Genomic DNA, 24,336 nt, shown 5'->3' on the forward strand with positions numbered 1-24,336 from the left:
GCTTGTACAGTGTTGCTTGCCTCAGCCCATCACCGGGCTAGCAGGCACTAGGGATGCACATGCCTGAACCGCATGTGGAAAAAGTGTTAGTCAGTTTTGTAGCTTCAGCTACCTCTTAACCAGTTAGTTAGTGATGTGATTGCTTCCCAAGAGGTACGGGGCCCTGTGCAGGTGGAGTCATGCAGGGGGAACATGTGAAGCCCACCGAGCTCCACTGCACTGGCAGCATGGTGCTGCGGGGGAAGCATGTGGGACCAGCAATTGTCCTGTACTGACAGGGACTCACTGGGGCTCCCCCATGGAATGAGTTATGTTGGTTGTGACAGAAACTGCCTACAATGCTCTCTGATACAGCAAGTACGACATCATGTGGCAGCAGCATCTTCCACCATTCCTCCCAACCCCAGCAAGGGCTAAAGCTGAATACTGGTCTGCTTTGGAGATTTCTGCCACTGACAGCTCTGAGGAAAAGACAGCTGGCTGCTTCATAGCTAAACTGTGTTTCTGGCACTCAATGCGGCACATGAATCACAACTCCATTTCATATTGAATTAGGTGACAAGGCCATGGGCAAGTCATGCTGCAGCTGGCTTTACCAGATCCCAGGCTGAGGGTGAGGATTTGTTCATGTACTTTGGGCCATCACTTGGTGGATGCTGCTCTTGGCACCAGTGCCAAGTGAAGCAGTCCCAGGTCACCTTTCCCTCTGGTGGTATTCCTGCGATCTGGCTGGTATGGGGCTGGGCCCTAATGGTGAACCGTCTTTAGGAACATGGGAATAGCATCTCCAAGTGCCTTATCACTGGGTCCCCGGGGAGCTTGCACCTCAGCCCTGCAGAGAGCTGCTGTCTTGTCTGTCCCCAAGCTGTGACAGTACAGGGTTAGGCTGCTTGGCTTGGACCGCTCAGAGGGAAGGGAGAGCATATGTGAAACATTGCTCGGTTGTGGTTGCTGACAGCCCTTGTGTTCTGGGCAGGACCTGCCCTCTCCCCTCTCTGCAGAGCAGGGCAAGTGAGGCTCTTGAGTTGGCAGACAGACCATCAGTGCACTTGTGTTGGTAGTTATCACTCAGGACTGTTTAACTACTCTGAGTAAGGTGGAAGGCCATTTCCTCTTAGTGTTACAGTGTTGGTTCCCTGCTCAAGCTGTTGTCTGAGGCAGGCAAAGGCACTGTAGTGTATTTTTTTCTTTTTTTTCTTTTCAGGGTCAGTTTTTGTTTTCTTACTGTTTGGGGTTTTTTTCCATAACCAGGATGATCTTCCCACCATCCTGAGGGTTAATTGCCCACAAGCAAAGGCTGTTTATCTCTTAGAAAACCCAATTATAATCTAGCCAATGAGTTGTGCTGTGAAAAACACACAGCAGGACTTCCTTGAGCTGTCCATCTCTTGATGGTTTTGGTTTGGATTTGGATTTAGGAGTGTGCTAGGGAGAGCTCAGAATACTTGCTGGCGAGGATGACCAGCAGTTTCTGTGGGTAAGTAGCTGGAGCCTGTTAAAATCCCAGCGTGAGCTTAGGAAGGGCAGGTCCTGTCTGACCAACCTGATCTTCTTTTATGATCAGGTGACGTGCCTGGTGGATGAGGGGCAGGCTGTGGATGTGTCTTCCTGGACTTCAGCAAAGCCTTTGACACCATCTCCCACAGCACACTCCTGGAAAACTGGCAGCCCAGGGCTTGGACAGGGCACTCTGTGCTGGGTTAGGAACTGGTTGGAGGGCTGGGCCCAGAGAGTGGTGGTGAATGGGGCTGCATCCAGCTGGGATCTGGTCACCTGTGGTGTCCCCAGGGATCAGTGTTGGGCCCAGTCCTGTTTAATATCTTTGCTGATGATCTGAATGAGGGGATTGAGTCCACCATTACCAAATTTGCAGATGACACCAAACTAGGGGGAGTGTCAATCAGATGGAAGACAGGAGGGCTCTGCAGAGGGACCTGGACAAGATGGAGAGATGGGCTGATTCCAAGGGGATGAGTTTCAACCAGTCCAAGTGCCAGGTCCTGCACTTTGGCCACAACAAGCCCCTGCAGCGCTACAGGCTGGGCACAGAGTGGCTGGAGAGCAGCCAGGCAGGAAGGGACCTGGGAGTTTGGATTGACAGGAAGATGAACATCAGGCCAGAGCCTGATCCAACCCTGGATCAGGAAGAGTGTGGCAGCAGGACCAGGGAAGGGATTCTTGCCCTGGACTCAGCACTGGTGAGGCCACCCCTGGAGTGCTGTGTCCAGCTCTGGGCCCCTCAGGTCAGGACAGATATTGAGGTGGTGGAGAGTGTCCAAAGAAGGGCGACAAGGGTGGCGAAGGGTCTGGAGTACAGGCCCTATGAGGAGAGGCTGAGGGAGCTGGCTCAGGGAGGAGGCTCAGGGAGACCTTATCGCCCTGTACAGTCCCCTGACAGGAGGTTGGAGCGAGGTGGATGTTGGTCTCTTCTTCCAGGCAACCAGCAGCAGGACAAGAGGGCACGGTCTCAAGCTGCACCAGGAGAGGTTTAGGTTGGACATTAGGAAGAAGTTCTTCACAGAAAGAGTGATTGGACATGGGAATGGGCTGCCCAGGAAGGTGGTGGAATCACCATCCCTGGAGACGTTTAAGGAAAGACTGGATATGGCACTCAGTGTCATGGTCTAGTTGACAAGGTGGTGTTAGGTCATAGATTATCTCAGAGGTCTTTTCCAACCCAGTTGATTCTGTGATTCTCTAATTCTGTAAAATGCAAAGCTGCAGCAGCTTCCGAACATTCAATCGGTCGATAGAGTTTTTCGGGATAACTGCACTGTGTGTCAAAAAGAATCACACTGGACCGGTTCTTTGTTTTTCTTTTGTAGTCATCTTTGCAGTAAAGCCAAGGCAGATGTTTCATAGAGCAGGAGCTTGTATGCGCCTTGAGCACTTGCTGAGTGAAGGTGGAAGGTGGATTCATAAATGAATCCATACATGAGTGGGCAGTTGTGTTTCTCAGGATGGTTAAATCCATCAGTATTTGGATCTTCTGTCTGTATTTAACTGAGAGGTGAATGACCAGAAATATTCTCCCTTAATTATGCTGTTACACAGGATTTGCCATCATATAAATATGTAATTGGAAATAAATAGTGACCCACAGAGTTGGTGGTATCAGATGTGTGGCAGCGTTGGACCAGACAGACTTACAGGCCCAAGTTTTTATTACAGACAAATCCACAAAGGTAGGATGTCAGTGTGGAACCTCTGTTCTGGGAGATATTCAAAAGCCTCCTAGACATGGTCCTGGGCAGTTGGCCCTTGGTGGCCCTGCCTGAGCAGAGGGTTGGACCAGGTGAGCTCCAGAGGTCCCTTTCAACCCCAACTGGTCTGTGATTCAGTAACAACCTTTGAAAAGCAAAGCATTAGGCAAACACTCAACTCTTGATAAGCTATAGGTCATAAATAGCTTATTGAATCATCTGAGTATGTGAGACAGGGGAATTCATGTCACTTTTTTATTTTCTTTGGAATCTGTGGTAAGTTGTGCCATACGCAGTGTCTGTCTTGGATCCAGAGTGACAGGACACTGCCTGCTCATGGGACAGCAGGGCTGGTGCCACCTTCACTCAGGTGCCACCTTCGCAGGGAAGTGACTTGTGGCTGTTCATGGCATTTAATTGAATGTGATGAAGGTACCTCATAGTATTTTGTGACGTTTAAATAGCTCTTCGTCATACCTGCCAGGGATTCTGTGTGTGGCTTTACTGAAATACACACTTAGGTGGTTTAATGCAGATCCAGTGGAGCAGGGCCTTGGGGGGCTGTAACTCTGCAGACATGGTCAGGCACAAAGAACATTCTTTTTTCTTTTTCTTCCCTCTGATTTTTATTCCTTGTAAGGTGTTAACAAGAGATTTTATTTACTAACGAACCAACTGTCTTGTAAATGTCATCAGAGACTGCGAGTCTCCACTCCTGGCGCCTGCCTGGGGCTGGAGGCCATCTGCCCACCCAGCATGGAGAGGTTGGCCAAGTCCCTGAGCCCATCCCTGCATCTGCCACATGCTAATGATGCTGTTAATGAGTTTCCAAACAGGAAGTCTCAAACGTATGACTTTGTATGAGTCTCCTAGATTTTCTGCCTGTATGACTGAACTACCTTCAGCACAGTGGGAAGAGGAAACAAAACAACTTCTGAATGTTTTTGTGGTTAGTTTTAGCTGCCACTCAGGTGTACAGTCACCAGGAAGGTGACTAACATGGGTGCCTTGGGTGCTGTTAACTGCTGGGGCTGTGTGCGGCCATCACTCTCAGCTCCCCTGTCTCGCTTTGCCTGGTATGTTTTTATTCTAAGTAATATGACACTTTTCAGTCACACTTGTGAAGCTCCAGACAAGGGAGGAGGAAGCAGGAGTCCCCTTGCAGCAAGCTTGCTCTGAAAGCTGCTGTTTGCTTATGCAGCTGCCCTGCCTGTTTGAAAACAACAGTCTGTATTCTTGGTGAATGATTTTGTGGTATGTGTTTTTACTGGAAAAGTTTTAAAAGGGTGAAACACCTTTAGAGGAACTTCTATGTTTAATCTTCAGCAGCACCAAAAGGCAGAATCCTGAAGGGGTTTTGGGCTGTGTGCTGCAGAATAGAGACATTAGGAAACCTGTACAGGAGAGAAAGCCTGAGAGCACTGACAGCGCTGGGAATTTGGTGAGATCTCGAGAGAGAAAAAGCATAAGGTCTTCACATGATTTCATTTGGTTCATGGCATAGTGCCAGAGCAGTTCTCAGAACACCTCCTGTTGGGAGGGCACACAGCTCCCCTTGATCAGGACTGTCAATGTACTGGGAAATTGTATTGCAAGGGAGATAGACTATTGAATTGTAATCCCTATTCTTATACAAGCATTGACCATTATAGTATTTAATTTACCAGCATTTTTTCAGGACAGATTGCCAGGCATCTCAAATTCAGTAATACGTCACCAGCATTTCCCAGGGACACAGTTTGTGCTGAGTCTTCCCTTTACAAAGCCTTGTCAATATGGACAAAGTACTTAAATTATCTCTGTTTTGTTCCAGAACTGCACTTTGCACAGCCATTTCCTTTTGCATTGGAAAGAACTCCTTTTGCTATCCCAGATTAATATCCACACAGCTGGTAATTATAAAGCAATTATCCCAACATGGTTTATTCTACTGCTGCTGTTCTAGGTCATTTTCTGCCACAGGTGTAGGGAGGTAACCTGAGCAGATTTGCTGAAGTCAATTGACTTTAAAAGGGGGGGTAAGAGAAAGTTTCTAAATTTTTCACTCACAAAACTTGTGTCTGAGAGGAAGAGTGTACTATTGGTGTAATTTATAGTAATTATCCACACATGTAGACTAATTAGACCCAACCTGGTGTACATTGAGCCAATAGAAACTCTTTACTGCAACGTAATATTGAAGGCCCATTAGTTCCATGACACTTATGTGTGCAGATCTCAGCTTGGAACATGTGGGCTGCAGAAGAGCTGGTGATCAGCAGTTGGTTGATCCTGGGACACAGGGTCAGTCCCACATTCACCCTTACTGCTGCCCAGAACAAAAGGATTATGAAAAAAAAGGACAAAATGTTATATCAAATTAATTTGTTAATGTTTTGCATAAAATTTGTGGATCTTTCTTTTTTTCATCTGCCACTAATACTGAAATGTCCTTGCTCTGTAGTACGTAGAGATTGCCACGAATGGATTGACAGGGTTTTTTTGAGAAGCCCTTGGTTCCTAGGCAGTTAACAGTAGTAAGATTGTCTTGTGTGCTGGACAGACACCTTGTGCTGTGCTGCTGCTGGGGTGGCGGCAGGTTGGCAGAGCAGCTCTGCGGGTGAGGCGCAGAGCAGCTGTGCCGCGGGTGCTGGGTGATGCTACCAGGCCAGGCATGCCCTGCACAGCCAGGTTCTTTCTGTCCTTCTAGGCCATAGGGAGAAATCAGATCAGTGACAGCCCTGGGAAAATCTGAATGAAATTATAAATTCCAAGAGGAGGTATCTTAACAAATGTGTATGACTTAAAAATGTACATTCCTACATTTTGGAGACAGCACGTTCTCTCTGCAGTACTGATGTCATGCATATTGTTGGTCCCACTGATTGATATGAATTCTTAGCACCAGTTTTCCATTGATCTATGCAGAGATCCAGGTTTTTTAGAACTAAACCCTCTTAAGAGAGCAGTTGATATTTCAGGAGCCACAACTGACTGAGAACTGATATTCTGTGGTTTCTAGCAGCTGAACTCCTCTGGAAAATGCTTTTCCAGGTGTCTGACTGGTTTTCCTGTTGATGGGATAGCAAACAGAGAACCTCGGGGTTAGGAAAGGATCCTGGCTGAGCCCCAGTGCCGGGGCTGCCTGTGAGAGGTTGCTGCCTGTGAGAGGTTGATTTTTTTTTTTTTTTTTGGTGCATTAAAATGGAATATTGAATCGAGAGAGAGGGTACAGTTAACTGTAATAGCACTTTTTGTTTTGTAAAGCGCATATTCACGGACATGGTTCTGCGTCTGGGCTGCGGGTCAGCTGGCAGCTGTTCCAGTGCAACAGCCCGGGGAGCTGCCGGGCCGGTCTCTGCCGGGCCGGGGGCCGCGGGAGCCGAAAGTGTGGAACGCGTTCGGTGTCAAACCCATTAAGGGCGATCCCTGCGGGGCGCTTGCGGGGCGGCTCCCCGGCCCTGAGAGGCCTCCGTGCCGCGAGGGGGCGGGCGGGGCCGGGCCGGGCCGCAGCCGTGCCCGGGCAGTGCGCGGCCGGCGGGAGCCATGCACGGCGACAAGGTACGGCGGGGCCGGGCTGGCGAGGGGCGCCGCGGGCTCTCGGGGCTGCCCGGGCCGTTCGCGGCGGGCACTTGTCGGGTTCGGTTTGCCTTGCTTTTTGGCCAAAAGGGGGAGTTGTCCGTTGAAACTCGCTGTTTTCCTCCCGCTCGGGGACACCTGCTCGCAGGGTACCTGCCGCGGTGGGGGCGTGCGTTCGGGTCCCTCGCGGGCTCCGTGTTTCTGTTAGAAGCATTGACCGTAGCAGAGTGGTTGTTTTGGGGTAGGTTTCACGGTTGCTGTTGTACAAACAGGTGAAGCACTGGGAATGACTCGGGTGTGCTGTACACTCGAACCGTGTGGCTTCTGCTCTCAGTTACCTTCTCGGTCCTTTCACTCTCCAGCAGATAGAGCCCCTTGCCCTTATACCAATATCTCAGAGCGCTTGGCCTGCCAAGCTTGGGTGCCCTGTTGAGTGTACGTGCTTGAGTTTTGGATTGAGACCATTAAGTGGGCCCAAGTATGAGAGGTTTTACTTATTTCTCAGCTTTTACTAAATGTCCGTAAAACACATAATGCTCACTTGGTTGATACTGTCCCCTGGGCAGCGGGAAAAAAGGTGCATTTTTGCAGAATTACGTCCATTTGCAAAGTTGGTTTGCATAAAGGAGGAAAGGTTTTCTGTTGGTGAAGCTGATGATTAGCACTCATGTTTCTCTCCCTCCTTGCCTAGATCGAGCGATTGGAAGTCAGCAGCTTGGCGCAGACCTCCAGTGCCGTGGCCTCCAGCACTGATGGCAGCATCAACACGGACTCTGTTGATGGGACCCCAGATCCACAGAGGACAAAAGTGGCCATCACGCACTTGCAGCAGAAGATACTGAAGCTGACTGAGCAGATCAAAATTGAGCAAACAGCCCGTGATGATAACGTGGCGGAGTACCTGAAATTGGCCAACAATGCAGACAAGCAGCAGAGCGCCCGCATTAAGCAAGTGTTTGAGAAGAAAAATCAAAAGTCAGCCCAGACCATCTTGCAGCTGCAGAAGAAACTGGAACATTACCACCGAAAGCTGCGAGAGATTGAACAGAATGGGATTCCTCGGCAGCCAAAGGATGTCTTCAGGGATATGCATCAGGGTTTGAAAGATGTTGGAGCAAAAGTCACTGGCTTCAGTGAGGGAGTGGTAGACAGTGTAAAAGGTGGGCTTTCCAGTTTCTCCCAGGCCACACACTCGGCAGCAGGAGCTGTGGTTTCCAAACCCCGGGAGATTGCCTCCCTCATAAGAAACAAGTTTGGGAGTGCAGACAACATTGCTAATCTGAAAGACTCCTTAGAAGAAGGCCAGGACGATGGGACAGGAGGCAAGGCTCTAGGCATTATTCAGAACTTTCAGTCAAGCCCAAAATATGGTAGTGAAGAGGATTGCTCCAGTGCCACATCGGGCTCAGTGGGAGCCAACAGCACAACGGGGGGCCCTGTGGGAGCTTCCAGCTCCAAAACAAACACTCTGGATATGCAGAGCTCAGGGTTTGACGCAATATTGCATGAGATTCAAGAAATTCGAGAGACACAGGCAAGACTGGAAGAGTCATTTGAGGACCTTAAGGTTCGCTACCAGAGGGATTACACGTTGATAATGCAGACCCTGCAGGAGGAGCGGTACAGGTACGTGCTGTGGTACTTTGTTTCACAATTCAGTGTTGGGATCTCAGAGCACCAGAGTTGGGATGGTACTGCTCGGTAGGCTGTTTCCAACAGCCTGATTCAGGTGAGAAGCTCCGTGGTGTTCTCAGGATTTTTCCCTCCCGGTTTTGTCTTTTGTAGATGTTGCTATCTTACTGCTCATCTCTCTTTCTTTACAAGAAAGAAATAGCAAGGAAAAAGGTTATTTCACATTGTTTTCAAGATAAAAAGTCAAGCCAAAGAGTTTTAATAAGGTGTCCCAAAATCAGGATTGATGCAGTTACTGTTAGTAACTGTAGTGTGCTTGTTGTGGAGGTTATGGGGCTCTGGAAGTGGGTATCCTGTGCTTCCATTGTCCTTCCCCTCACTGAAAGTGATGGAGAGGTGGGGCAGTTGCTGCACTACTGCTGGTCCCTGATGAAGTCAAAGGGGAGAGGGGACAGTGGCTTTCAGGGAGACAGCCTGGCAGTGTGGCATGGCAGCCAGTGCCTCCCACCACCCTGAGGCTGCCCCCACCTCCCCACCAAGGAAAGCTACCCATGGAGGGGTGCTGAGGGAATGCTTCCCCTTCCTAGATGGGTGGAAGAGGCTCTCAGCAGGCTGCCTTATGCTGTCTGGCAGAAATTTGGTGTCCTCCCCATCACACACTGGGAGCAAGAGCTTGTCCCCAGGCTTCAAAGGAAAGAGTTACCAGCTACCCTTCTTCAGGCATGCAAGACACTGCAGTCTAAGTCAACAGGATTCTTAAACTTTAAATAACAAATGCAAGGCCAAAGCCCTCATTCTGGTGGAGGACAGCAGGCAGCTGTCAGGAAGTTCCTTGTGGTCTTCATGGCTTCGCCAGGCTATGGAGCACGACCTGCAAGGCACAGCAGAGCTGCTGCGGGTGCGTGGGGACAGGCTTGCTGAAGTGCCCCATGCCAGTTGCTGAGTTGGTTTATGCAGCTTAACATGGAGTTGCCGTACAGCTCTTTAGACATGCTGGTGCCAAATCATTGGAAAAACATTGGAAAAGGCTTAGCCTGCTAGGATCTGGTAGAGGCAGCAAGCTTTCTGTGTGCTTTGCAGAGCTTGGGCAAACAAAGCCAGACCAACACCACTTTCTAATCCTGCTTTGCAACAGTCAGTGGTTTGACTGAAACCAGCACCCAGCACAGCAACTTTGGTTCCTAGTGACTCATTGTCATCAAGTCACATCCCGAAGTGGCGTGGAGCTGGATCTTCTGCTCCCCAGCAGAGGTGTTGTTGTCTGTTACTGTGTAGGTTGTTGTTTCACACATACAGCAGCAGCCATTCATGGTGGAATGTTATATGCAAGCACAGCACAACTGAAGGATCGGCCTGAAAGTACAATGGCAGACCTTAGGGACTGATGCATGTTGTCAGCTAAACTGGCTGGTTACTGTCCGACACCTCTGAGCAAGGTTCATGTAGGTCCCGTACTAGTGCACTGTGAAGTCATACCTGTCATGTGCCATTAACCTTTACAGAGCACTCCCCTGAGGTGAGCCCAGAGCCCAACCACTAACCAAGGCAGCCTGGAGTGAAAAGCTTCTGGAAGAATCTGCACTTGGCTTATAAAAGTTTAAAAATACAGTAGTTTAGACCTGCTATTTGGACTGTTTATGCAAATAGATTAAAGGTGTGACCTTTAAGGAGGATCAGTTCAACTACTCTCAGTGCCCTTGTCTCTGGAGGTAACTGCACGATCAGTGAGAGCTAATGGGCTAATCACAGTGAGGTGACTACCTGACCATACAAATCTACATTCTTGTTTGATAGCTTGTGTATTTTGAACTGTCATGATGATAAAAGCTAACGTCAAGCTAGAACTGGAAGGTGATGTGATGTGTCCAAGGGCAGAGGTTGCTGCTGCCTTGGCAGGGAGGTGTGGCACCTGTTCCTCCAACTGGAACCTCTCTCTTCAGAAAAAAATTAAAAGATGGGAAAGGAGATTGTGGTTTGGTGCTGGGAGGCTGGGGATTCAAATTAATCATAACTGGTTTTAAAAGCTATAAATACCTCCTAAGTCTGCTCTGTTTCTGGGAGGCTTTCAAAAACAAACACAGAGTTGAGTTAGAGCTTAAAAAAAAAGAGGTTTTTGGAGAAGCTATTTGGAGAAGCTTTTCAGGTGACAGTGTTTGCATTGTACCTGGAAGCTGGAACAACGCATGCACCGTGACATTTTCTCACCTGGTTTTTGTCCATTTCCTCTTTCTTAGATGTTCTACTGTTTTGCACGTTCTGATTTTTTTTTTCCCTGTGTGTTTGTGCAGTTTCTGTTTATCAGTCGTGGCTTGCCTTGTGGGTTTTCCATTACCTTCTCCATCTCCTTCCTCCCTTTCCCTGCTTCCAGATCTTGCCCGTAACTCCACAAAGCTGCTGGTTTGCTAACTATCTCTGAGGCAGTAACTCACTGGAGCAGTTGCTCCAGTTCTCCTGCCCTGGTGTTGCTGGGTGTCAGGGCCAGCCTGGCCTGGCCTGGTGGCATCAAGGTGAGGCCAGGGTGGGCTGCACTGCCCCATGCGTGCCAGCCCTGGAGCACCACTCTGCTCCGCTGGGGCTGAGCCACTGAGGAAGGAAGAGTCTGACGGCACCTTGGCCATCGTGTTCTCCTGCACCAGGAGCAGGCGCTGAACTGGCCTATTGCTTATCTCATTGTCGGAAGGTGGCAGTTGTTTACTGATATGAACAGGGACTTTCTGTGCTATTGAGACTAAAATAAAGTTCCTGCTGAGTATTTTCATCTTGTGTGTCCCTTTAGGAACCTGTTTGTACACAGTGAAATCATGAGCTCATGTATTTGGAGTGTGGCCAGTTTGAGGGTTTGGGTTTCTTCCCAAGCCTGACATCCTAGAAAAGGGCATTTAGGTCTCCCACCCTCCTGTCAGGAGAAATCTGTCAGCCAAAATGGTAGTTGCTGGTGCTTCCATTTCTCTGAGTTTTGATGTAGTCTAATTGTTGGACTTCAGTTTGTCCTCGTGGCGTGTTTTAATATAGATCAAAGGAACTAAATCTCGGAGGTCTGGGAGGGTTGACGAGGCTCTTCTGGAGTGTGGATGGGCAGTGAAGGCAGCGCATCGGTCCAGGTGGGTGCTCGCCCAGCCAGGACAGCACTGAAATGTCCCTGCAAAGCTGTCCTCTTCCCAGGGAGGCTCAGACCTGGTATGTGGGCACTGAGAGCAGCTTTGGAGCAAACTCTGTCCCTTGCGTATCCTCTAGGTAGAAGACTTGGAGTATATTACAAATAGGTACTGCTTTTAGCTATTTACTCCACTATTGGAAGCAGTGTGTTCAGTAGCATAAAGATGTATATCGTGACAAATAAAGATCACATGGAAGTTTGTATGATGTAGCTATAAAAAATAAGTCCATCTTGAGAGACATCTGAAGAGAGGTGTTAAACTCTGTTCACAGTGTACTGCAGAGGTCTTTAGCATCAGTTTGGTCAGAGTTTCTTTAGTCAACAAGCACTATGTGCAGATAAAATGTCCTTTTCATCACGTCCCTCTCCCTTCCACGGGCTTCCATGTGTGTATTAACTTTGTATTTTGGAGCTATTACTTTAAAATGCCTTTAAAGCTTTTTAAAAAATGAGATGGTCATAACTGTGTTTCTGAGCCTTTTTCAGACCAGTTCCCCAGTTTCCACGCAGTGAGCCTCAGAAAATGTGTGGAAATCCAGTGTGACTGTTTGAAATGAAGTGTTCCCATATCCCACACTTGAGCCCCAGCAGTGTACTGTGTCCATAGAAACAGCTCTGGTGATCTCTGTGATAATTGTGACAGGTGACATTGGTCTGTTGCACAGAAATATTTCTGTGACGGTGCTTGTTCATCTAGAGGCTGGTAATTTTAAGAAGGAGTTTCACTCCAAAGAGGAGTTTTCCATATCTGAAATAAAGTGATATACTCACAGACAAGTTTAGTCTGTTCAGTGTCACGAGTTCAACACTGGCACTCGTGTTAGAGGGATGCCTATCGTCTTAAACCCCTTGACTTGACTGGTGTCCTATCCCTTTTATTTCTGTAATAGTCCCAGTTAGATGTGAACCCACTTTCAACAGGGAAACCCTGGCTTTGGGCCCATGAACGTCACATGAACGTCTCCTTGCTTTTCAAATTTGAACACTAATAGAAAGCAACAGGAAAAAAATAATTTTCTAAATTGTAGGTAATAGGACAAGGATTGAAAAGCAGCTGAATGGAGGCCGTGTCATTTCAAAAATAAGTCATGGTAGGTTAGTGGGGGCAGGGGTGTGGGTTTTTTTAAATAACCCAGTTCAAGCAGTTGCCTGACACAGTGGGTTCTAGAAGCACAGGTGATTCTTGGGTGCAAATGGCAGCAGTTCTGGGATTGAGCAGGGTGTGGATCATGAATGAGCTGGTTGTCCGGCATTCAGGGCAGGAGAATCGAAACCAACCCTTCTGCTAATCCTGTTCTGCTTAAACTCTTAACTGTACAGATTTGCAGGGTTTCCTTATGTTTCCTGTAGATTGAGGTACTTTTGAAGTTATTAAAATACAGTTGTTTCTTGTTAGAGAACAGGATTTAAGCTGCCTGGCAACAGCCACTTTATGAAGGGTGTTTGTGCGAGAGGAGGTTAAAAGACACAATCATGCTATTTTCAGAAATGCGTCTCTTTTTGTGTAATAAACCCACTGGAGAATTTTGTAATATGTTAACAGACTGGATGTATTTCAAGTAATTGATGCTTCCTTTGAGACTTAGAGTGGGTTCAGTTATGATTTCTTGGTTGTTGACAAGTTGTTTTTGTTGTGTGGGAACAAATGGCAATATTAATTATCTGGGCTCCTTCTTTATTAATCAGTCTTCACACGGCCATGCCCTTCTGAGTCTGGGGAAACCAGTTCTCTGGTGTGTCTCAGCAAGGTTGCACAGCTCTTGTGGCACCTTGCTGGGCTGAGCCATATTGGCTGGTGGTTGTCTTGGTCTCACTACTGGTTGACCACGTTTTGCTGCTGCAAATTGTCATGCTGTGTCTGACTCCTCCTTAGTTTAAAGCAATATTGCATTGGGAACAGAAATGAAAATTCTCTTCAGACTTGTACATTAAGAACAAAACCCCAAGACTTTTTAAAGGCTAGCTTTTGACTACAGATTCTGAACAACTAGCTTGTGAAGCACCAAAAAAAACTTGGGGGGAAAAAAATCCTAAAAAACAGAAGCAGGATTTGTGTTTTTGTTCCAAAATTTGCAATTAAATTCTTCATTCTAGATAAATATTGTTTATTCATCTTATGTGTGTGTGTGTATGAATTAAATTCAGGCAGAGTCAGAAGGAAAAATTTAAACAAGGAATTATCCTTGTGGTTAATTCCTTAGAAGTTTCTTGGTTATTAGAATCGAGGTTCGGATGGTAAGAGCTGTGTGGTAAGCTTTTGCTGTCTGTTATAAGGAGTGGACAGTGTAAATCAGAGTGGAAAACACCTAGAGTGGAAAATGGCTACTATAGCTGTGCCCACGCCTTTGTTACCATCAGAGCTATCATGTAAGTAAATATAAAACTCCCTCGATGAGAACTGTATCTCTCAGATTTGTTGTAACTCGGGTTTTTTTGGGCAGCCCTCTTCCTCAGGACTGCTCTTGGTGCATTCACCAAGACCAAACTTAAAAATAAGCCTGCAGGTTAGTGATTCATGTGTCCTTCTTATAAATAATACAATGGTATTTGCTTGTAAAGTTGCATCATTCATGGGAGATAAAGAAAAAAACAAGTCAAAGATCCCTGTGACCTCATGCAGAGATCAGACAGTAACATCATATTCTCTGAGTCACATGTCATTTCTGTGTCATTTTTATGCCCATTACTGTTCTGAGTGTAGATGAAAATGCTTAAGAGCTTATGGTATTAGAAGGGAACTGTTTGGTTTACACAGAAGTTTGGGGAATACATTAGTTTATTTTAATTCTGTCCTTGATTTCTTGCATCACTTGACAGTTGTCACGTAATTGTGTGGTTTATTCCAGGATAGGAGCAGGATCACAGAGTTTACCTGGTAGAAAGGACTAATTCCCAGAGATGGGCCATGGTGACAGTGTGTGCTATGTGCTGACTGAGGCAGCCCCGCTGGTTTCAGTGCACGGGCTGTGGTCTTTGTTCCTTGGTGGTCACTGGTGTCATTTTGCCATCCTCTTCTCATTAAAGCCACTGCACCATGTGTTGTCATTTCTAGATGTGAAAGACTTGAAGAGCAGTTAAATGACCTGACTGAGCTCCACCAGAATGAGATCCTCAATTTGAAACAGGAGCTGGCCAGCATGGAGGAAAAGATTGCCTATCAGTCTTACGAGCGAGCCCGGGACATCCAGGTGGGTGACAGAAGCAAGGATCCAAATCCTGCCCTCTGCCTGCTCTTTCAGGAACTTACTTTTGAAATAGTCCTGCACTTCAGTATTTGATTTTAATCCTTGTAGCTTTATTGCTAAACTGTATATTGCCACATTCCGAAAGGGCCTTATTCCATCTGTGACCCTTGGGTATCTATCCAGGTAACCTCTATAAAGCAGGGCCTGCGCAGAGGGAGCCGCTGCTCAGCCAGAGTGGAGTTTGTGAATCAGTTGTAGCAAAGCAGGAGCCAGCACCCACTCTTTGTGCAAGGCCTTTGTAGGGTGTTAGACATTCACGAGCCGTGACCCAAACATGTTTTTTTACAGTAGCATTCCCAGTATATGGGCCCTGGGGTGTGGTTCTGTGTCATTAGTTTTACAGCAATGATCACATACGTCTAAGGAAAAATGGCTTTATGTATGCACTGCACTGAGTCAGGAAACAATTCTTTCTGTTGGCTTTGCCCAAATAAAAGGAAGTGTTTTTTTAAAGAGAAGTTTCAGTATGTAAAAAAAAGGTATGAGACAGAGATCATGAAGTTGGAGGCCTTTCTACAAAGCAAAGCAGCTGCTGACCCTTGTGGAGAAAGGCCTATTCAGGAACAAGTGTCTTGTCCATTTTAAGTAATTGCTTTGCTAGTTTTAGCAGACATCTCAGTTCTGATCACTGACACAAGATATTTCTAGTGTGAGCAGAGAATTGTAGGTCAAAATTCTCCCTCTTTTCATCTCTGGAGGTGGTTCAACCAGGTGATTTACTCTGGAGACCAAGCAGGCTGTGCTCTTGGCACGCCTGTGGATCCAGCTGCAAGTCCCGTTGAGTCAAAAGTCCTTCCCAGTTGTTGCTGTTCAGGCAGCTGAGCAGTTCTGCCCTGTGCTTTCAGGGGCCATAACCTAAGAAAAGCCCGCATGTTTCATCGACCCCCACAACCGTGATGCAATGAGAAATGTAGCAGTTGACAGTGACTGTTAAATTAAAGTTAAAATAAATTGGTGTCTGTGGACAGTGGTGCCATGGCCTCCAGCCATGGAAACAGGAGGCTCTCCCTTGGGGGTGTGTTATAAGGGTCAGGTTTTGTTCTCCTGTCTAAATTCAGACAGCAGAAAGAAGTAAGGGTGAAAACTTAAATTGTTAAGTGGGGATTTCTCCATAGCTTTTTTTAATTATTTTATGATTCAGTGCTTTTAGTGAAAACTTGCAATTTGGGACAGCCTATTCCTCAGCCTTGCTGGGGAAAAGATAAGTGTTAAGTTTTATTACATGAAAAACTATATAAGACCATGGGCTGATGTTGCAGAGGAACAGTCCTGGTTCCTTTTTCAATGGTCAGTCTGGGAGAAGCTGCTGCTTTGCTGCAGACTTGCAGATGGTACTTGCAAGTCAGCCTGAGAAACCTAACTGAGGATTAGTGGAAAAATTGTAACTTTGTATCTTCAAAAGCGGAAGTATCTCCTTGTGTTAATTGCCATAAAACCTCTTTCCTTCTTCCTAGACCACTGTGTTGCATATGGTCAGTGTTTTAGTGCAGGTTGGGTTGGTCCAGTTGAGGTTTGGCCCAGTGAAAAGTTCTGACAAAATCCCCCCAAATCACCAGGGCTTTGGAGAGCTGGTTTTCTGCAGGTTAGTCTTCTCCCTCCATGTCCTGTTGCTTTACTTCTTCCTGGAGGCAGTTCCATAAATCTCATGCTTCCTACCCTTCTCCTAGACATCTTTCCCCAGCCCTCCCAGTGTCACCTGGAGTTGTGCCAGTGCCACAGCTTGCTGCAGTCTGGAAGAGATCTTCCTCCTGCGGTGGCAGCTGTGCAGTCCCAGCCCTGGTGCTCCTCAGACCTTTCCCTGAGCTCACAAGCTCACTAAGCAAGCAGAACACAGCTGAGCCTTTGGGTAGTTATTTTTGTTGACTTAGTTTTCTTCCAGATTGACTAGTTTTCTGCAGAGGGGCCAGATAAGCACAAGCCATTGAAGTAGGAGGTTTTTGGAATACACATCCTAGAAGAGGACAAAGATTTCTGGCTAGGTACAGCACCTTTGTCCTCTCAGTGACCTCTTGGAACCAAAGCTGAAGTAACCAGCTGGCAGGATAGCCCCCCCATTCTGGACAGAGGCTGTGGGATTGCTGAGGGCTGCCATACCCACCTCCCTCTGGTCTGACAGTGAGAGAGGAAGGATGTGGTGGGTCTGGGTGGCCATAGCACCATGTGCAGGGTCTGGCAGCTGACGGTGCAAGGTGGCATTGAAGGGTGTGTTCTAACAAAGCCCAACTTCTACCCAACCTGGCACCTCTCTGTTGAGCCTCTTGGGTGCAGATGAGGTGCCACCGTGTGTTACAGACTGCAGCGCTCAGTTAGTGAGGGGCTTTTCACCCTTAGGCATGGGAAATGGCACCGCTATGTCTGCTCAGGTCAGGAGCTGTGTAAGTTGTGGGAATGCTGACCCTGGCCTGGCCCAGTCTGTGCGGTGACACCTGTGGAATGTGTGTAACCCAGTGTGTGTTCTTGCCCACAGGAGGCGCTGGAAGCGTGCCAGACACGCATCTCCAAGATGGAACTGCAGCAGCAGCAGCAGCAAGTGGTGCAGTTGGAGGGGCTGGAGAATGCCACAGCCAGGAACCTGCTGGGGAAGTTCATCAACATCCTGCTGGCTGTCATGGCTGTCCTTCTCGTCTTCGTCTCCACTGTGGCCAACTGTGTCGTGCCCCTCATGAAGACTCGCAATAGGACGTTCAGCACTTTATTTATAGTGGTTTTCATTGCCTTTTTGTGGAAGCACTGGGACGCCATCACCGGCTACTTGGAACGGTTCTTGTCTCCCCCCAGATGATGGTGGCAGGAATGGGCTATGTTGCTCCCTCCCGGCGCTCTTGGTGAGCAAGTGTGGCAAAGATTAGTCAGCAACTACTCTGCTGAAGTTTTAAAGTGTCCGAGTGAATTTGTTTACATTTAAAATAACATTTTTTCTCTGCAAGATGCATTGCAATAGTATTTTTTAGATTTTATTCAAGAACTCTTTTGGCGAGAATCCTGGATAATTTTTATGTAGCATGGTTCTCTTTGGATGCAAATCTTAAGATTCTTTAAAATGTACAAAAGAAATTAATAAAATACAGAAATTTGGAGCATACCAACGGGCAATTTAAATTGTGGCTTGAACTACTGTACTAAACCTGTCAGGAAGAAGAGAACGTGGTTAGCTTAAGATGATCAAAGCTCAGTCTAGTGCACAGCCTTGAATGATGGTACCACAGCAAACCTGTAACACTAAACTTTTACTGTGAAGTCTGATCACATTCCATGTCCAAATGTATGCGTTCAGAGTGGTTTCTTTCCTTAACAAGAGAAAAACGGCGTGGATCTCTCTCAGCTCAGCATCTGGGTTCACCGTTTGTGCTAACCTGACTTCAGTAACTTTCTGTAAGGCTGGCTAACTTGGCTGAGTGTATGGAGTGGAAGCCTCATGCCATACACAATAACTGCACAGTCGTGCTACAGTATTTTGAAGTAGTCCTTGAAATACTTATCTTTAAGCAGAAGCCCTTGGTCGCACTTTTAAGGTTTTTTTTAATATATGTATATTCACAGATTTAAAAAAAATCCAAACAGCATACTTGAAGAGTGTAATACTCAAACTCTCAGTGCTTCCTTATTGTTTCTAATAGGATTTTTTATTATTATTATTATTATTATAATTATTATTATTATTGGGGGTTTTTTTGGAAGGGATTGGGAGGGTCATTACTTTTTTTTTTTCTTTCAAATAAAGAAGTGGTGTTTGTAAATGAAGAAATGTGTGAATAATTGTGAGGTGTCTTATCCTGACGCAGTTTTGAGGAGGGCGGAGAGTAGTTTCTAGTGCCAGGCTGTCGAACACGGTGCTGTTCACATGCTATTTGTCTGTCCTCCTGAGCATACAGATGCAGCATCATCAAAAACCATCTGTCTTCTCCACACCTTTTTGTCATGCAAGGCTTTTTTCCTTTTCCAGATGTGAAGGATAGTATGTTTATATTTTTTGTTTGCATGTCATCTCTCATTCCTGCCTCAGGGTAAGAAGAAGGAATTTCTGTTCATCCCTTCCTTAGGGAAAAGACAGGTTCTTTTAAGGAAAGAAATAATGACTCAACAGTCCACTTAAAAGAATGGTTGTCTCAGAAGTAGCTCTAATTTTTAAAGAAACCCCAGAAAAGTGAAACCAAAGTTTTCCTCCTGTAAGGCTCTGGTAAGATCATTTGTGTGTCTGTGTCTGTGGTGTGCCAAGAGAGCATCCTCTTTTTTCAGCCACAGGAGCCAGCACTTGGTGCAGACACCTTTGCAAAGCTCTAAAGGAAATGTCAGCCTCAAATGTAACCCCAAGCCTTCTCAGCATGTCATTGCTGGTGACCTGTTGGTACAGGCAGGCAGCCCTCATGTCCAAGGAATCTGTGTTCACTCTGTGCTGGTTTTTAACTGCTGTCCCTTTCACCATAACAATGCCAAGATTCATCTTCTGTCTTCATGAAATCCCAAAAGACTCCATGATTCTCTTTCAAAACCATTTATGGTGTTTAGTTAGGTCTTACTATTTTTCTTCCTTCCAGGATCAGGTTCCCTCTAGGAACCAGATGTTGCCCACATGACCTAAACCAGTTGAAATCATACCTTTACATTTATGAGACATTACATCACGTACATATATATAGACACATACTGTACAGACATTGTGCTGTGATGCAGATTCTGAGAAATTCCCTCAAACAAGTTTAACAGTCTTGAGGGTTTTCTGATTGCCAGTGGAGGCAAACTGTCCACCGTCCAACCATCTTGCTTCCTCCAAAGGTTTTTTCTGTAGTCAGAGGAAATTCAGGTGCCCCCTCTCCAGGGATCCCAGCACACCTCTCTGTCACCATGTGCACTAGTCTGCTCCTGTCCTACTTAAAATACAAATTGCCAATTGCAGCTGACTCAGGCCAATGCTGCTTCTGCTTTCTGCAGTGCCACAGCCAGAGCAAAGGTGCATGGCCATTCCTCCCCTTGGCCCTGCTCCTTGCTCCAGTGGGGCTCTGGTCTGTTGCCACCCTTCTCTGATGACTCATGTTTCTTGGGTAACTATTGGCTTCCTATTACACAGTTTTGTCAGAAACAAATGTGTCAATAGCAGTAAGAACTGATTTGGGACATAAGTGAAATGCTTTGTTGCCTTTATTTCTGGAACCTGGCCTTTTTACCTCTGTTTTTTTCAGTTTTGATCACAGTAGAATTACGTATGGGAGGTTTTTATGTGGTCAGAGCAGGAAGGAGTTAAAAGCCAATCTGGACACACAGTGCCCCTCATCTGTAGTATTTAGGAAGTCTTTGTCCCTCTTCTTTATATTCTGATTTCATGTAGCGTCTCAACTCTGTCATATTCAATAATTACTATTTGCTAATTTGCTAGAAGGTGCAGGCTTAATAGAAACTTACACCTCAGAACTGTTTGGTGGAGGCCCCGTGTATATGAGTCTGGACAAAGTGTCTGTCTCCTCTCTCGACAGTTTCTTCCATTCCAGAAAATTGTCTGCAGTAATGCCATGTATGATGCTGCATCCACTTTTCATATCCTAACACAATTGCCATGTGTTTTGCCTTTTGAATTAGCAGAACATTTTGGGGTTTTTCTCCCTCTTCAGTTTGAAGGTCTGTGATGATTTCTGATAGCTTAACAATAATGATATTGTTGGAAATGTGATTCTAGCTTTAAAGCTCCCTTTCCTTGTACGTGGTTGTGTTTGCTTTCCTGATGGAGTGTTTCTGGATGACACACAGAGGACAGTTTCAGCTGCGGATGTGAGTGCATGTGTGCGTACCTTTAACAACCTTCTTTGTAGATACAAATGTTTTAGTGACCATCTCAAGAGCTGCAGAATGTTTCCCAAAACATTTCTTATTCAGAGTTGAAAAGACACAGAAATTGCTTAGATGTGTTTGTAGCACATTATCACCTTGGCACGTAAAAAAGGAAAAAATATAATGGACTGCGTAAGTTTCAAAAGCAGCAGCTCCTCACTGACATTTGAGAGTTCAAATGAATTTCATCTGTTTCCCCTGTTTCCTTCAATTCAAAGAAAGAATATCTTGATGCAAAAAAAATTACCATTTAAAATTTCATAAAGTTCTTTTCTTCTTTTATTAGTTTAGTTTAATGATACCCAACATGCTCCCAGCAGTTACTCCATTGATTTATTCCAATCCCTTGTGCGCATAGGTCTGATCAAATGAACTGCTGACTTGTGTACGTGTTACACTGGGACAGGAAAGCACTGTCTGACAGCTTTGAAAATATGCATTTTTTATTTAAAAAAAAAAAAAGGCATTTTAACAAAAGAAGCCAGGCTACAAAGGGTTCGAGATTGAGTAGTTTTGCCAGTTTTTAAGTGAATTCTGAATGTGGCTAAGGAGTTGCAAACCCTGTGTGTCTGTGTTGTGTATGCCAGGTGGTATAGTTGTAGGCAATTGATTTAGCTGTAAGTGTGTTTTAAAAGTGTAAAGAAAATAAACGGAAAAACTCACTTGCACGGGTTGAAAAGTACAGAAATGACACTTGTGAACGTAACACTGTAGTTTATAGATCTTAAGCTGCTAATTGTTGAGAGAGATTTACATTTGTCTTGTCTGATTGTCACAGATTTATCTGTGACACTTTTACTGTATATAAAAACTTTAAATAAAGACCTCAGCTATTAACACTGGCCTACTTTGGATGTTTCCAAAGGGACAGGGCGGGGATTGTTCAAACTGTGCTGAGCCCTAAGAGCTCAAAATGTGAGCAAGTTCTTCATCCTACAGTCAGCCATGCACCACCTGGGCACAGCAAGAATAAAGTGGCAGCAGTGTCTGATCTTTGTGGGTGGAGGAGGAGGAGGAGCAGCAGCACTGCATTCTTCCTCATCTGATCCCTTCCGGCCTCCCCCGAGCCTGGACAGCCTCTGGCAGGGTCCCTGCTGGCTCGAACATCACGGTGTGTCTGCCTCCCTCCCTGCCACCCTCTGCTTGCAGGGGGGTGTAATCAAGTGAGGTGACCTACCCATGAGGTGTCTGTCTTGGAAGGACCAGCAGTTGGTCCTGTATTTTCCCACATCTGGTCTGTGATCTACCCTGCCCCAGAGGAGAAGGACCCTTGCTTCTGTGGACTTTGTCCTTAAGGGGTTGCAGGGTCAGCTCTGTGTGTGCTGCATATGCAGAGCCAAGTGCAATTGTAGCCTCACCTGTGTGTCTCATGGGGAGCTTGTGATGGAGCAGTTCTGGGCCCTGGCTCAGCTTGGGCAAAGAAGGCTGCAACTGGCAGGACAGCACTGACCAGCAGAAAGCTGGCTCTCCCTGAGGAGAGGCAAGAGAGTGTATGCAGAATGTTGTTGAGCCACTGCTCTAAACAGAGGTATTTTGTCTACCATGTTTCATAGGAGAATTTCTGAATTCTCTAGTATTTGTACAAGCTGGAAGTGAGCAGATTCATCACTGATGTGCAGTTTTTTGGTCATGTGGCCTCAGGAACCGAGAAGGGAATGGAAACAACTTTTTAAGCAGGAAGGGACTGAGTCTTTCTGTTTTCACAGAGGTGCAAGCACTGTAAAACCAGCAAGAGGTCAAAAACCAAAAGCAGCTGTTTGCAGAGATTTTTTTCCCTATAATTACCCAGAACCAGAATGCACATTCCAGCAGTTTATAATGAAGCAAGTGCATGCGGCTGTTTTTGCTAGAGATGTCTGGCTCAGGATAGAATGTTGTTCTGGTTGTGAGGGTAAATGGTTCTGGGGTAAATTCTTTTGGGGCAGTCACTTGAGAGGTGCTGGCTGTGGCTCAGAACCAACAAGAGGGCATGATGACCAAGGGTGAAAGCAGTGGCCGCCTACTCCCATGTCAACAGATTTAATCCCGTAATTTAGAGGATTAGGAGTTGCTATTCAGTTTTTTGGTTAGTCTGTGGGAAGTAGTTTGATCTCTCCACCCAGGTCCTGTGGGACAAACAGGGATGTGGCAAGGGTAAGGCTATGCTGGGTTGCAGCTGTGGAGGTGAGGAATTGGCTGATGATTCTCACTGGAGCAGTCATTTTCCCTAGCCAAATCACACCTTGATGTGCTGATAGTGGGTATTTGGGCAAACAGACAGCTCCCTACCGCAAAATACCTGTCTTCAAGTTGTTCCTTAAACACCAAACCCACTTTCTCCTTTAAAAGTGGTGGTTCGTTGTTCATTGGCCTTAGTGGAGCCTCCCTCACTGCGTGGAATTCAGTAGAAATGGGAAGAAGGTTCTCTGCTGCCTGAGTTAGCAAGAAATAGAACATCCCTGGGCTAACCAGCTCTGCTGAGTGACTCACACCCTAGCCAGATCCTGTCAGAATTCAGGAATAAGAGTCACCACATATGCGTGCTCTGTACCAGCTTCGTGCCAACCCTGGCCCAAGGGGGCAAATAAGGAAGAGTGCCCGAGGAGAAAGGCTGGAGCAGGATGGGAAGCTGCAGCTTGTTTTCAGGCCTCCTCCCCAGTGCAGCTGAGCCTGTAGCCCTGCCTGTTCACAGCTGATACTCGCCTTGCCTTACAATCACGAGGTCTGAAGGCTTTCAAAATTTCTCCACTACACTCAAAAGCACTCTCGGAGTTACCTATCAGATCTCTGCTGTGACAGCTTTGAGGACACCCCTGGCTCCAGTTCATTGTTTGACAAACACCTTTATGCTTAACCCTAGCTGTTATCTGTAGGGAGTGGGAGCCCCAAGAGCCTGTCTGGCCAGCAGAGAAGCAGATGAGTGTGACACCCCGTTGCTCCATCTTGTCAGTCAGCTCCTCGATTCCACCCGGTTCAGGCACTGCTGCCACACCTGCACATCACTCACGTGCTTCCTCAGCCCCTGAATGTGAACATGAGCTGGGGCCAAGCCAACTCCCATTCCTCCTCGGCCCTGCTGAACATGTCACTGGAGAGGATGGTGCTGACACAAGAGCGGACTGAGGGGGAGGGAGCTGTGACCGGAAAGCATGGCTCATCCTCCTCTCGGGCACACCCTGAGAGCTAAGTGGGATGTTTCACAAATCAACATCCTGCTTACCTGGGCTAGGGATCCTGAGAAGAGAAGAGGGATCATATGAGGTGCAGGTCACATTTCACTCCTCAGCAGAAAACATCTTCAAGGAAACAACATCCCCCGACCCTCCTGATCCTTGTCTCACGTATGCTGAGGCAGTTACTATCCTCGGCACGGGTAGAATCGTCCAGTCCCACACCGCTCGGGAACTTGGAGTATGTTCCTCCAAAAATGTTTGTTTGAAAGATCTTTTGCTTATTTCAGATCAGCTCTGCTCCTGCCATGGGCACATCGGCATTTCTCTCCCTCTTTGGAAACAGACTGTCAGGTAGATGATCAGCTGGCCTTCCATCTGTCCCGTCCATTGCTTCCCAGCTGGGAAAGTGGGTGTTTCTGGGAGCGGCCGGGGTGACGCGAGCAACACGAGCCCACAGAGCCGGCCGGGAGGTACCTGGGCCGGCGGGTCCCGCAGTGCAGGCGGTGGCAGCTCCCGGCCTGCGGGTGTATACAAAGACTGTCCTTCTGAACTGGGGGAAGGAATCCCGC

At 46.8% G+C, this 24,336-nt stretch overlaps 1 protein-coding gene across 10 annotated transcripts in view; it reads left to right on the top strand.

Moving 5' to 3' along the window:
- TMCC1 (transmembrane and coiled-coil domain family 1) overlaps nucleotides 1–21,452 on the top strand; it is a 114,188-nt gene extending 92,736 nt beyond the window's left edge. For 9 of the 10 annotated variants that reach the window (XM_050312717.1, XM_050312723.1, XM_050312715.1 and 6 more), the window contains 3 exons: nucleotides 7,453–8,387; nucleotides 14,603–14,738; nucleotides 17,263–21,452. In XM_050312717.1, coding sequence (XP_050168674.1) covers nucleotides 7,453–8,387; nucleotides 14,603–14,738; nucleotides 17,263–17,577 — 1,386 coding nt within the window. In that variant the 3' untranslated portion in view covers nucleotides 17,578–21,452. Of the gene's footprint in view, nucleotides 1–6,644; nucleotides 6,744–7,452; nucleotides 8,388–14,602; nucleotides 14,739–17,262 lie in introns of those variants that run through there. The other variant, XM_050312722.1, reaches the window with a different exon arrangement.
- Nucleotides 21,453–24,336: the final 2,884 nt, after the last annotated feature.

The sequence above is a fragment of the Myiozetetes cayanensis genome, unplaced genomic scaffold, assembly GCF_022539395.1.
Source record: "Myiozetetes cayanensis isolate MyiCay16 unplaced genomic scaffold, myiCay2020 scf18, whole genome shotgun sequence".
Lineage (NCBI taxonomy): Eukaryota > Metazoa > Chordata > Aves > Passeriformes > Tyrannidae > Myiozetetes > Myiozetetes cayanensis.